Below are 14230 nucleotides of genomic sequence, written 5' to 3'. Positions count from 1 at the left end.
CCCCTCCCCTGGTTTCTGCCCCACCCCCCGCCTCCCTCCCCTGCTCTGTCCACTCTAGCTCCCTGGGGAAGCTCCCTAGGTCCCATCCAGACACTGACAATGCCTCGGAGGCCTCGAGAGGGGCCCTCCTCCCTACTAGCCCCTCCCACCCCGGGTCTTCTCCATCTCAGCGTAAAGACTGTCCTTCCAGGCTGGGAGGCTGGAAGGGGACTCTGCTCTCTCCCAGAGTGGATCAACTGAGAAACACGCCATCTCTACCTTCCAAACTGGATCTAGGATGGGACAGGCCACTTGTCCCCCGCCCAGCCTTGTGAGAGCCACCCTCACCCTCCCTGGTTCTCTCCCACCTTCTGCCCTCCTGCCCCAGTTCATCCGCCACCTGACAGCCAACCCAGGTCACATCCTGCCCCTCTTCTGTGCAAAGCCCACGGGGGTTCCCATCGCCCTGTGGCCTCTCCTCCACCATCCCTGTCCCAGCCCCCAGGGCTCCTTCCTGTGCTTCCAACAGGCCCTCTGCACTCAGGGCCCTACCCCAGATGCCACCCTGCTCTGCCTCCTCTCCCACAGGCCTCTCTCACTCATCACTTCCCACTGGGTCTCCCCAACTGAACACCTCCTCCCCAGCCCTTGCCAGATGTCAGATGATTTGTGTCTCCTCCACACAGGACAGCTGTATCCCTGCACCAACAGGCCTGCACACAGTAGTGTATGGGATTTTACTGACTGAGAGCTGCTCCCTGCCCTAGTCCTCCTGCCTCCCCGGGGGGAGGGAACGCTAATGGGAGCCTGGCAAGGCCCAGCCTTGGGAAGGTAATGAAGAGATGGTCCAGACCCTGGGGGGCATGGGGGAGTGCCATCTTTCCCATTAACCAGCTCCACACAGGATCACAGTCATCCCTCCTCTACCACCACCACCCCCATTGGACAGGAGTATGGACTGGCCCAGAAAGGTTAAGCGTTGTGCCTGGGGCCACTCAGATGGGGAGAGGTGGCACCAGGATCTGAAACCCAACCCAGGCTCTTGGCTACTGGAACAGGCCGCCTGATGGAACAACTCGGGGAGAGGGGGAGTGGAGCAGGCTCCGGACAGCTCTGGCTTGCCATCGGATCCCCCCACCCCCCCACCCCCGGCACGGACCCCCACAGGGAAGGAGAGCCGAGGCGGAGAGATAGGGCCGGCGACGATCGCGCCCTCCCCCTCTCCAGGCGGCCCCGCCCGCCACAGCCGCTGCATTCCTAGGGCCGGGGAGGCCCGGGAGGCGGCGGCGGCGGCGTCGATGTGAAGCAGATGGCGGGCCAGGCCGGCCCCCGCCCCAGAGGCGGGGCTCGCAGCGGGGAGGGGTCTGCGCGCCTCGGGATCCGAGCTCGGAAACCCCGCGCGGCCCCTCACAGCCCCTTGTCTGAGCGACCGCCTGCCCCCGGACGCGGCCTCCCTGGGCCCTGCGGCCCAGGGCACCCCCACCGCACCCGCCAGGAGCCCGTGATGCTTCTCCAGCTTCCCGCCTGCCTGGCGCCCCCCGCCCGCGCCAAGGCACCCCCTCACGCCGGCTCCTCGCCCCCGCGCGGAGATGCCCTTGACCTCGCAGTGGCCTCTGACAGACCGACCGGATCCTCCGACTCCTGCGCCCACTCCTGGGTCCTGGCTTGCGCTCTTCGACCTCCGCGCAAGGTCCTGGGCCCGGCGCCCTCCGGCAGGGCCTGTCCCCTCCTGTCCCACACTGGCTTTCCCAGCCCGCTCCTCGTGGCGCCCACCTCTGCGCCGCCCCTCTGCACCCCGTATCCCCACCCGGGAGGCCCCCATCCTCCCGATGCCGGCGCAAGTCATTGTCCTTTCTATTCCCGCTCTGGGCCACTCTGAGCTCAGGCTCCTCGACGCCCACCTCCATAACCACCCTCTTCCCACCCGCGCCCGGCTCTAAGACACAAATCTGTCCTTCCGACTCGCCTGCCTCAAGACCTCCGCGGCTCCCTCTTCTCAGGAGCCTCGCTCCATCTCTCCTGGACGCTCACCCTCCCTCCATCACGGCTCAAGCCACACTCGTGTGTCTGGGCCCTTGCACATGCCATGCCATGGGCTTGGAATGAGCTTCCCGTCTTCAATCCGGCCCAAGGGTCCCCTTTCCTGGGTCTGAAATCTCGAACCCCGTGTGTCAGCCCTCTGGGCGTCCGCTGCCCTCCGCTCTACCCTCGCCCGCTTCTCGCCCGGGGTATCCTCGGACGCACCGTCGTGGCCCGGCGCCCGGGCTCGGCCTGGAGCGGAGCCGGAGTCAGCGAGAGCGGCCAAGGGGCCCGCGCGTTTGGCTCAGGGAGGTCCTGGGCGCCCCCTCCCCCCGACCTCGGGCGTCCCTCCGGCCCCCTCCCCCAGCCCGGCCGGCTCCTACCCGGGCGCTCGGCACACGTTGCGGCCGCGCGGGCTCAGCTCCTGGGGCGCCGCGGGGCCGGGCAGCAGCCAGAGCAGCAGCAGCAGCAGCGGCGGCGGCGGCCCCCCGGCTCCCCGGCGCCGCACCAGCCCGGCCCCCCGGGGCCCTGCGCCCTCCATGCGGCGCGGGGCAGGCGCGGGGCGGGCGCGGGCGCGGGTGCGGCCGCAGCGAGAGCGGCCGGAAACGGAGTGCGCGGCCGGGCGGGGGGCGGCAGGAGGGGCGCCGGGCCGGGCAGGAAATTCCACATCGGCTCCCTGATCCAGGGCCAGCCGCGGCCGGCCAGGCGGCAGCGCCCGCCCCGCGCGCCAGACCCCACCCTCCGGCCGCGCCCCCGCCCCTCCGCGCGGCCCCCGCCCCCACGCGGCCGCGCGCAAACTTGGGGGCGAACTTGGAAGGGGCCCTCCCGAGGAATCACCGGTCGCCTTGCCTTTCCCTCCCTTCCCCAGATACCCACCAGAGAAGCGGCCCCTGCGCGCTCCCGGCGAGGCCAGGCCCGGGGCGGGAAGCGGGTGGGGACCAGGCGCGACGCACGAAAGCCCCCTGGCCAGCGGCGCCTCAGAACCGCCAGGTCAAGGCTGCAAGCCTGCCTCTGCTCCCCCCGTGAGGCCCTTCTATGTCCGGCTGTGCAGTCAGCGCCTCCCGAGCGCCGGGCTCAATCAAAGCCTGCAGCGACGGCGGAGCCGGATGCTTGAGGCCTGTGAGTAGACTCGGTCTGGACCAGAGAGGCCTGGGTGAAGGGGCCCCGTAGAAACAGACTGGAGAGATGCCGGGAGCCGAATGGCTCCGCGCGGGCTCTGAGAGAATATGGAGGTAAAGGCAGGTGTCGGAGGCTGAGGGAGGCGGTATGGTGGTGGTGGGGTCAGCTCCAGGACTGAGACCCTGCCTGCAGCCCCTGTTAAGGTGTGACGATGGGCTGGAGGCCGCTAGTCACCAAGGAGAAAGTCCGGAAGGTGGAGGCAGGGCTGGAGTCGTGGGAGCTCCTGCCTCGGGAGGGGTGGGGTGACAGCACAGAGCAGAGCAGGGGCAGCAGAGAAAGGGGCTGAGGAGGGCCTAGGGGGACCAGCAGGAAGAGGAACCCTGGGCCCTGGAAACAGAGGGGTCAGACCCAACCCCAGGCCCATGGGGTGGGCAGGATGGGCAGGGCTGGGGATGGAACAAAAAGGGGGGCAGACAGGTCCCCGAAAAGATGAGCTGGGCTTTTGAGGACCTGAGAGTTGGTGGAAGGGCCTGGGCAGGGAGAGGGCAGCTGCTGAGGAGGGGAGGTGGCGTCCTGCCTCAGTTATGCGGGGACCCCATCTGGAAGGGTGGGGCTGGCGGAGGGGGCCTGGAATAAGGGCCACTGAAAGGCTCAAGGCTGTGGGCATCACCAGGCTGGCAGAAGTTGGGATGGGAGGGAGCTTCGGAGGTTAGGGCCCTTCCCTGAGCCATGCTGGTGCAGGACGGAGGCACAGTTGGGGAGGGTGGCAGGGAAGTTGCACCCATGTGGTCATGAATGCAAACACTTCTCTGGGACAAGTAAAAAGGCCAACCACTTTTGGGCAGCTCTGCCTGGCCATGGCCCTGAATTCAGCAGTGCCCGGGCCCCTCCCATGGAACCCCCGTTGGCTGCCAGCAATGGAGGCCAGCAGAGGTCTGTGTGGCTGCACTGTCTGCCCAGCTCCTGACTTTAGAGGCATTGCCCTAGCTAGACTGGGTTCATGGACAGGCATCTCAAACTCCCTCATCTCTCCCCAGAGCTGCTTCCCGCCCCACAGCCCCACCTCTGTGGGGGCAACACCTGAATGCCTGAATGTCACAAATCTCTACCCACCCCATCCGTGTACCACCTGTGTCTGGTGCCCGTAGGACAGGACCATCACCATCCTCGTCTCAGACCCACAACCCCCCGCCTGTGTCCTGTCGCAGCCACCTTGCACTTGATGGTGAGTTCAGGTGTTGAGGGCAGGGCCCACGTCTGTACCAACCACCACATCTCCATCAGGAGACTGAGTGCAGGTGGAGTGGATGATCGTCTGTCTGCCCAGCCAGTGCCAGGTGAATACCAGGCTGAGGAAGCTGGGGGTTCACAGGCACCCATATGACTGACCAGCATGCAGACCGTGGGAGCCAGGAGCCTGGGCCGACCGGTTCTGGCCAGGATGACTTCCTGGGGGAGGCCAACTTTGAAGGGTGAGGATTTTGCAGACAGAAAGGGATGAGCCACGAGTGAAGCAAAGGCTTGAATGCAGGGCCTGAAAGCCTGCCAAGCTGGCAAGCCGGCTGCCTGGGCCCAGGGGCAGGAGCTGGTGGGCTGCTGGCGGTGGGTGAATGCTAGGCTGGACAGTGGCAGGGCTAGGCTGCTGCCCAGCTCTCAGGATCCCTTCCAGGGCTCATGTCTACCCCACCCCATGCCCTGTGGGGCCTCACAGACCTTTCCCCGCCTCCACTGCAGACCAGAGGTCTCTTGCAAAAGCTGTGCCTTGGTGTCTGGGTGGAGAGATAGCACTGTCAACCTAGGACACATTTTGGGGGCAGAGGCGGACATTTCTGGCTCTCCTTCCCAGGAACCTCTGGGGTCTGCAGGGACTTCAGCCCTGGCCTGCAAGGTGCTGGCAGAGACAGGAAGTGCTGGGTTCCTACTCCAAACTCACATTCCCACACCTCACCCTTGGGAGCAGGAGGGTGACACTGCAAAAGTGGCCATCCTGTCCCACTGGAAGCGACCATCAGGGTCAACCCTGGGCTTGCCACCTGAAGTGTAAGTGCATGATGTCACGTGGGTTTAGGGAGTAGGGCACGTTTCCTCAGGGGTACCTGGGCCCCAAGACAGCAGTCACACACACAGCGACTGCCTCGCTCCCCCACCCATCTTCAGGGTACCCCCAAAGGAGTCCAGAGCAGCTGGCTGCCTGCACCCACCATGCCCTTCCTCCCACCAAGGAGCACACAACGTCCCTCTGCCCCCCTCTTCCATGGCAGGGCGCCAGGGCAGCAGGCTGTAGGCAAGGCGCGGGGACAAAGACCCAGCTGTCCCAGGTGGCCGGGAAAGAACAGAGAATAGAGCACTGGGGCTTCATCCCGATCCATTCCCGGGCCTAGGGGTCTGCAGGGGGTGTGGTATGAGGACCCCAAAGGAGGGGGGATGTTCAGATGGAGGCTGGGCTGTGCAGAAGTGAGGTTGGTGCTGGAAGCCCTGCCTGCCCACAGGTCCCACCTGCTGGAGCACGGCCCTGGAGACTCACCTGGAGGAAATGCAGCGCCCCCTCCCCACCACATGCTCAGATGCAGGAGGTGGGCAGGCCCAGGCATCTCTCTCTCCCTCCCCAGGTGCTAGGCTTTACTTGGGGCTGAGACGGCCACCTGGGACTGGACTCAAGTTCAGAGAAGAGGTCCTCACCAGGGAAAATGCTCAAGTGGGCGGGCAACCACCAGTCACCAGACTGCAGCGGGCGTCCTGGTGACACCCTTCTAGCCTGGGGGTGGGCTCTCGGCCTCCCATTGCCCCCAACAGCTCTGCCCCCCAGAAACCAAGCTTCCAGGGCTGCAGCCTTGGACAGGCTGTGAAAGGAAGTGAGGCCATGGCCAAAGGAAAGCAATGCACACCTCGTGTAAGATGATTTATTTCATTTATCAACAACACGGGGGCCGAAAAGCCCAGCTACAGGGCATCATTTTATCACAGAATCAGCCTCAGGCAACCTGATGGATCTCTCTCCCCCTCCGGCCCTGGGAGCTGCTGGGCAGGCGATGGGCTCAGCCCGCCCCCTCCCTGCCGACGAGAGGGACAAGATGTGCCCTGGCCCCCTCACCAGGGGCCAGTCCCCAGGTCCCTTGGGAGAATGGCGCCCTCTCGGCCCAGTAGGAACCAGAACCAGGGAGCAGGGAGGCCAGGACAGCTGGTGGCGGCACAGCCCATCCCTGCTGAGGAGGAGAGAGCCCGGTGAACTTCAGGGGACCGAGCCCTTCCCGAAGGTTTCCCACTGTGGGGTGATCCACAGCCACAGGTCTGCAGGGCCCCAAAAATACCTGCCGATGGGAGGTGGCGGGAGGGAAGGCCGCTGCTAGCCTGGGGTCAAGTGCTCCAGGGCAAAGTGCTGTGGGGGAAGCTGGGAGCTACCACCCCCCGCACCCCCCACCTGGCCTGGGACCCTAGTCCTCACTGGAGTTGTCGAACTCCTCCCAGTCAGACACACTCATCACCTCAGAGGCGAAGTCCGGGTCGGCCTGGCTGCGGTCAGGCGTCCCGCGGGGCGGCTCAAGGAGCAGGGACCGCGGCAGGGTGAGCACGCAGGCCGCCAAGCCCGAGATGGAGTTGTCCAGCTGCGGGCCCTCCTCCCAGCAGTCTTTCTCCACGTCATAGATGTGCACATAGCCAGTGCGGCTGCCCCGGTTGTGCGAGCGGCCACCCAGCACATAGATCCTGTTGTCTAGCACGGCGATTCCGGGCTCACCATGCCCTGCTGGGAGCGGGCAGACGGATGACCACTGCCCGGACTTGCAGCTGTAGCAGGCCACCTGCAAGGCAAGGCCCCAGGCTCACATATGAGGCTGAGGGACGCAGTGGGGCTGTGGGCAAACACACCCCCTGGAGGAAGGGCTCGGGCCAGGCTGACGCTCTGTCCCCTATCCTGGCCCCTCAGCCAGCCTGTGGCCCCAGGCGTGTGGGTGTCTCCCAGTTGGTCTGGGGGTGCCAGCTCACTCCCCTCCGCCACTGAAGCTGAAGACTCAGACCCCATGCACACCCAGCAATGGGGGAGGTGCAGATAAAATAAGGAAACAGGTGCTTGCTAACTCATGATGACCATCAACATTCTCTTGGGGGAATCCCTGGCGGTCCAGTGGTTAGGACTCAGTGCTTTCACTGCTGGGGCCTGGGTTTGATCCTTGGTCAGGGAACTAAGATCCCACAAGCCATGCAGTGCAGCCAAAAAAAAAAAAAAATCTCTTCTCTTCAAAATTACTCCAAACAGTAAACAAATACATGGGAAAATGTTCAGCCTACCAGTAATCCAAGAAATGCAAAATAAAACATCAGGGACAAATTGTCAGCTGTTAACCAGCAGCCACTGGGGAAGAAAAGGCACAAGCCCGGGGCTGGTGGAGGCGTGGTGAAGCTGTCCTGCTGTGCACCTGTCTGACCAGCCAGCACAGCAACATGCAAAATTATCAAGAGCCACTCGGACACTACCCCGTGACTCAATGATGATCCCCTCCGGTTCTCCAGCCGCAGGAGGAGGAATGGCCTTCAAAGGAGCCTGTGCTCAGATCTCTGGGACTTGTATTACTTTACATGGCAAGAAGGACCCTACAGACTCATTAGGGTGGGGACATGGAGATGGGAGGTTATCCTGGATTTTTGGGGGGACCCACCTAGTCACACAAGCCCTTGGAAACAGAAGGGCAAGTCTGATGGGGGCTGAAAAGGGAGGGGAAGCTGCCACTGCTGGCTTAGAAGAGGAAGGGGCCTGACCCGGGGGACGTGGAGTCTTTTAGAAGCCGAGAAGGGCTTCAGCCCACAGCAGCCAAGGAATCGGGACCTGAGTCCTACAACCACAGGGAACTGAACTCCACTGACACCCTAGGTGAGGAGGATGTGGATCCTCCCCAGGCCCCACAAAGGAAAGACCCCTGGATTGTCGTCTGGTAAGAGTCACAGACGTGTAACACACTTGTGTTGATTTAAGTGGCTAAATTTGTGGTGATTTGTCCCGGCTGCAATAGAAAACGAAAACGCTAAAGCCCAATGGTTCTCAACACTGGAGGACCCCACCCAGAAACTTCAACTCAGTGGGTCTGGGAGGGGCCAGAGAATCTGCATTTCTTATGAGTTCTCATGTGATGTGGGTGCTGCTGGCCCGGGGACCACACTTAGAGAACCACTGCTCTCACCTCAGGAAATACCCCCAAATACCCAAAAGCTCTATAAAGCAAATATTACTTGAAATGTTACCTGGAATAGCCACAACTTGACCAACCCAAACGTCACCAGTTTGATGGAATTCTGCACAGCCACTGGGTGGGGTGGGGGTGGGGTGGTCATCAAACTAGAAGACACGCCCACAACAAACTTGAGCCAGAAACCAAATGGGATGATGCTCTTTGAGTACAATTAAGTGGAAACCACGCACAGGTAGGAGGGCTGAAGCTAGTGGCACAGGGCCAGGTTATGTGAGTTTTTCTTCACACTTCTCCATTTGTTCAAAGCTCTGTAATGTGGTTACATTAACTTTATGTAATTAAAGTTTTTAATAATAAAGACAAGTGAAACTCTTCCGTGTGATACTCTAATGGTGGATACATGCCATCTGTCTAAACCCACAGAATGTGCATCACCAGGAGTGACCCCGGGCCAGTGTAGGGTCATCGGTTATAACAATGACACCCTCTGGTGGATGCTGAGCCTGGGGAGGCCGTGGTGTGTGGGGGCCGGGGGCACACGGGAAATCTTCCTGCTCAACTTGGCTGTGAGCCTAAAACTGCTCTAAAAATTAGTCTGTTACAAGGGAAACCCGCCCCCACGGCAACTTTTATCGGTGACGAGTGGAAGGTGGGCACCCCGCCGCTCACCTGGTGCACGTCCCTCCTGTAGCCCGCGTCGTTGTTGCTGCCCCCGACCACGTACAGCTTATCCAGGAGGGTGGCCATGCCATGCCAGGCCCGCCGCACCGGCCCGTCAGCCAGCGTGTGCCAGGTGTCGCTGCCCGGGTCATAGCAGTGGGTCTCCTTCAGGTAGTCCTCGCCCCGGCGGCCGCACGTGATGTACATCTTCCCATCCAGTGTGGCACCCGCGTGGGCATACACCTGTGGGCCGGGAGAACCGGGGGTGTGCGTGTGTGTGCACATGTGTGTGCATGCGTGTGTGCAGCCCTGCCGACTTCCTCCTCATGGTCTGACTGGATCTTTGCTGGGCACACCATCCTTGTCCCCCACCCAACCTCTTCCCAGTGGAAGATGATTCAGGGCCCTGAGGTGACGCTGGGCTTCTACAAGAGTAAGAACAGAATCTCTGTCTTTCCCCTGCCCCTAAAGGTGACAGCTGCACGGGGACCCAAAGGAAATCAAAGCCTTGTCTTCAGTGAGGCCCTTGGTCGCCTCCACCTTTCCCCCACCCCTGACTCCACTTTCAACATCTGCTTGTTTGGGGCTTCCCTGGAGGCGCAGTGGTTAAGAATCCGCCTGCCAATGCAGGGGACACGGGTTCGAGCCCTGGTCCAGGAAGATCCCACATGCCACAGAGCAACTAAGCCTGTGCACCACAACTACTGAGCCTGCGCTCTACAGCCCGCGAGCCACAACTACTGAACCCACATGCCACAACAACTGAAGCCTGCACGCCTAGAGCCTGCGCTCCGCAACAAGAGGAGCCACTGCAGTGAGAAGCCCACACACTGCAATGAAGACTAGCCCCAGCTCGCCTCAACTAGAGAAAGGCTGCACACAGAAACGAAGACCAAACGCAGCCAAAAATAAATAAATAAGAATTAAAAAAAAAAAAATCTGCTTGTTTGCAAATAACAAATGATATGACCTGGTGAGCACAAAAGTGAAATACAAAATCAAACAAACAGCAGTCTTCAGTTATGGGAGAAAACTCACCCCCTACTTAGATTTTGGTCCTCAACCTCACCCCTGCTTTCCACTGCACCCAGGAGGCACACCCTCTCTGCCTAGCCGGCCCCACTGCCTCCAGGCCCCCCTCTCACAGCCCACAAGGGCCTCCTGCTGTGCCCATGTGCTCTGCCAGCAGAGATGTCCTGCAGGACCGGGAAGCCCCAGGGCCTGTGTTACAGGGCCGGTCACTGACACCCAGGCTGTGGGTAGCACCACAAGGGGATGGAGAGGTGGATGGGGCAAAGGGCAGAGGACAAAGCAGTGGGCAGGAAACACACCATGGGGCTAGGTCTTCTCCCACCAATGGTGGGCATCTGGGGAGGTTTTTTTTTTTTTTAACTAAAGTTTTCATCTTGAGGTAAGTGTAGATCCACATGTAATTGTAAGAAATACCCCGCATCCTTCACCCTGACTCCCCGGGGGAAGAGCTTGTGGGCCTCAGCACATCACAGCCTGGGTGCTGACGTCGGCTCCATCAAGACACAGGACGTTTCTGTCTCCCTCTTTACAGTCACATCCACTCCCCACCCTCCAGTCCCTGGCAACCACCACCTGTTCCCCAAGTTGTCATTTCCAGAGTGTGGCTTGAACGGGATCATGTGGTATGTCACCGCCGTGACAGGCCACCCACGTCGATGTGCAGACCCAGAGTTCCTCTCTGACTCCAATGATTGCTCTGCACCGTGTACCTGCCTGTTTGGTGAGCCTCTTGCCCATGGAAGGACATCTGACTGGTCTCCAGTTTCTGGCTGTTACCAATAAATCTGCTGTTAAGTATCTGTGTTCAGAGAAGTTTCTGTTTCTCTGGGGTAAATGTCCAGGATGGCAACTGCTGGGTCACATGGCAGTTGGAAGTTAACTGCACCTACTATGGTCACATTTGCCATTTCAGCAGCTCGACAGGCGGTCTCCCTGCTGTGGTGTCCAGTGCGCATCCCCTAACTGCACGTCTACATCCTCCCCATTGAAGCGTCTCCTCCCGTCTTCTGCCTTCTTTCCAGCGGGTCCCCGTGTGTGTGTTTCCCAACGAGTTTTGAGGGTTCTTTACACATATTAGATCCTAGTCCTCTCCCAGGTACTGGTTTGCAAACATTTTCTCTCACGCTGCAGCTTCCTCTCATCCTCCTAACAGGGACTTTTGCAGAGCAAAGGTCTGCAATTTTGATGAAGTCCTATTTATCATTTTTTCTCTTTATGGGTCATGCTCTGGGGGTCAAGTCTAAGAACTCACTGCCTAGCCCCAGACCCCGAATATTTTCTTCTACTTTCTCTAAATGCTGTGGAGTTTTGTATTTTACATAAGTCCATGCACCATTCTGAGTCAATTTTTGTGTAAGGTGTGACTTGGGTCGATGTCCATTTTCTTGCCTATAGATGTCCAGTTGCTCCAGTACCACTTGTGGAAAGGTAATCCTTCCTCTATTCAACTGCTTTTGCATCTTTGTCAAAACTCAGCTGGACATGTTTCTGCGGGCCTATTTCTGAGTTCTCATTCTGTGCCACTGATCTCCGGTTCTATCCCTCTGCCAATACCACGGTCATAATTACTGTATCAAGTATATACGTAGTAAGTCTTAAAACCAGGTAGATGGAGTCTTCCCACTTTATTCTTCTTGAAAGTTACTTGAAGTATTCTAGATCCTTTGCCTTTCCATATAAATTCCAGAATCTCATCTACATCTACAAAAACTCTTGCTAGGATTTTCATAGGAACTGTGCTGTATACCATATATCAATTTGGGAAGAACTGACATCTTTGAGTCTTGGAATTCATAAACATGATATGTTTCTCCAGTTACTTATATCTTCTTTTATTTCTTTCATCAGCACCTATACTTTTCAGCATATAAATCCTAAAAATGTTTTGTTGGATTTATACCTAAGCATTTCATTTCTGAGCAATTGTAAATGGTGTTGTATTTTTAATTTCAGTGTCAACATGTTCATTACTAGTATACAAAAATACAGTTGGTTTTTATATGTTTATATCATATCCTGCAATCTTGCTAAACTCACTTATTAATGCAAGAATTTGGGGGGGGTACATTTAGATTTTTTGACAATTTTGTCATCTGTAGAGTCAGTTTTATTTCTTCTTTTTCAACCTGCATGTGATTATTTTCTTTTCTTGCCTTATTTCACTGGCTACACCCTCCAGGACTGTGATAAGACTGGTGAGATCAGACATCTCTGCCCAGTTCCTTACCTTAGGAGAAAGCATTCCATTCAGTCCTCACCAGTAAGTATAACGTAGTGGTTGGAGTTTTGTAGATGCTCATCATGTCCAGGTAATTCTTCTGTTATTTTTTTCTATTGTTACTTTGTGAGAGTTTGATCATGAATAGATGCAAAATATTATAAGATCCTATTTCTGCTCTGATATGATCATGTGGTTTTTAATATGGTGAATTACACTGACTGAATTTCAAATATGGAACCAGCCTTTGGTCATGAATTTCTTTTGCAGGGAGAGGAGCTTCTATTTGCTAATATTTAGTTAAGAACATTCATATATATGTGTATCTATGACAGACTTGTTTTTTTGCAGGGAGACTGTTTTATCTGGTTTTGGTATCAGGGTAATATTAACCTCAGAAGATGAACTGGGAAGTATTCCCCCTCTTCTATTTTCTGGGAAAAAAATCATGCAGAATTGGTATTAACTTTTCTTTAACTGTTTGGTAAAATTCTCCAATTAAACTATCTAGACCTGCAAATCATTTCCTTAACAAGTATAGGCCTATTCAAATTCTACTTAGTTTTGTGTGAGTCGTAGCAGGTTGTGTTTTTTGAGGAACTGGTCCATTTCACCTAAGTTGTCGAATTTACACACATAGAGTTGTTCACAGTATCCCCTTATTATCCTTTTGACGTCGGCAGGGTTTGCAGTAATGCTCCCGTTTCATTCTTGATATTTTAAATTGTCTTCTCTTTCTTCTTTGTCGGGCTTCCTAGAAGTTTGTCAATTTTATTGATCTTATGGAAGACCCAGTTGTTTCACTGACTTTCTCTGTTTTTCTGCTTTTAACTTCATTGATTTCTGCTCTGGTATTTATTATTTCTTTTTTTCTGCTTGCCTTGGGTTTCATTCTGCTCTTCTTTTTCTAGATTCTTGAGGAGCTTAGATTACTGATTTAAGATTTTTTTTCCCTTCCTTAATGTATGCTTTTAGTGCTACAAATTTCCCTCTCAGCACAGCTTTAGCTGGGGTGCCACAAAATTTGACATGTTGTCTTTTCTTTTTTAAAAAAAAATATTTATTTACTTATTTGGCTGCATTGGGTCTTTTTTTTGTCTGTGTTGGGTCTTTGTTGCTGAGCACAGGCTTTCTCTAGTTGTGGTGAGCGGGAGCTACTCTGTTGTGGTGTGCGGGCTTCTCACTGTGGTGGCTTCACTTGTTGCGGAGCATGGGCTCCAGGAGTTGTGGCACGTGGGCTCAGTAGTTGTGGTGCGTGGGCTTAGTTGCTCTGCAGCATGTGAGATCTTCCCAGCCTAGGGCTCGAACCCATGTCCCTGCATTGGCAGGCAGATTCTTAACCACTGTGCCACCAGGGAAGCCTTGCATTGGGTCTCAGTTGCAGCATGCAAGATCTTCGTTGTGGCATGTGGGATCTTTCGTTGCGGTGCCCAGGCTTCTCTCTAGTTGTGGTGCATGGGATTAGTTGCCCCGCAGCATGTGGGATCTTAGTTCCTGGACCAGGGATCAAACCCGAGTCCCCTGTATTGGAAGGTGGATTTTTAACCACTAGACCACCAGGGAAGTTCTGACATGTTGTCTTTTCATTTTCATTCAGATCAAGGTATCCTCAGGTCCCCAGATCCCTAGCTGGTCTGCCATCTTCTTTCAACCTTTTTGAGTTTGTTTTACACATAACGTCCAGAGTTCTGTGTTGTACTGAGCAGGAGGAACCAAGAAGGACACATCTACTCTACCTTTCTGAAGGTGCAAGTTCTCTGGGAAGGTTTTTAAGTGAGCAGAGAAGGGCTTCTGCCGAGACCTCCTTCCTCTCCTCCAAAAGCATGGGACGGCCACTGTCAGGTCTGGGCCGTGCAGAAGAGAACCTCTGACTGGAGGACTCTGCCTGCTGCTGGGGCAGGGAGCTCTCAGTCCACTGGGGGCACATCAGTGACCAGTTCCTAAGGATGCCACGTGGGTGGGACCCTGAGAGACAGGTGGGAGGGCAGGAGGGAGAGAGGGAGGGAGGGAGGGAGGGAGGAAG

General features: G+C 56.8%; 2 protein-coding genes across 3 annotated transcripts in view; both read right to left on the bottom strand.

Moving 5' to 3' along the window:
* The window catches only part of SCARF2 (scavenger receptor class F member 2), an 11354-nt gene extending 8716 nt beyond the window's left edge, over nucleotides 1–2638 (bottom strand). The window contains exon 1 of one of the 2 annotated variants that reach the window (XM_007460006.1): nucleotides 2382–2638. In XM_007460006.1, coding sequence (XP_007460068.1) covers nucleotides 2382–2539 — 158 coding nt within the window. In that variant the 5' untranslated portion in view covers nucleotides 2540–2638. The remainder of the gene's footprint in view (nucleotides 1–2381) is intronic. The other variant, XM_007460007.1, reaches the window with a different exon arrangement.
* A 3857-nt stretch (nucleotides 2639–6495) lies between these two features.
* KLHL22 (kelch like family member 22) overlaps nucleotides 6496–14230 on the bottom strand; it is a 23579-nt gene continuing 15844 nt past the window's right edge. Inside the window, exons 5-6 of the mRNA XM_007460005.1 lie at nucleotides 8967–9200; nucleotides 6496–6914 (exon numbers count right to left, since the gene is read on the bottom strand). Of these exons, the coding sequence (XP_007460067.1) occupies nucleotides 6549–6914; nucleotides 8967–9200 (600 nt within the window). The 3' untranslated portion in view covers nucleotides 6496–6548. The remainder of the gene's footprint in view (nucleotides 6915–8966; nucleotides 9201–14230) is intronic.

The sequence above is a fragment of the Lipotes vexillifer genome, unplaced genomic scaffold, assembly GCF_000442215.2.
Source record: "Lipotes vexillifer unplaced genomic scaffold, Lipotes_vexillifer_v1.1 scaffold987, whole genome shotgun sequence".
Classification (NCBI taxonomy): Eukaryota; Metazoa; Chordata; class Mammalia; order Artiodactyla; family Lipotidae; genus Lipotes; species Lipotes vexillifer.
Note: the sequence above shows the minus strand (reverse complement) of the source record. Positions and strands in the feature narration are given on the sequence as shown.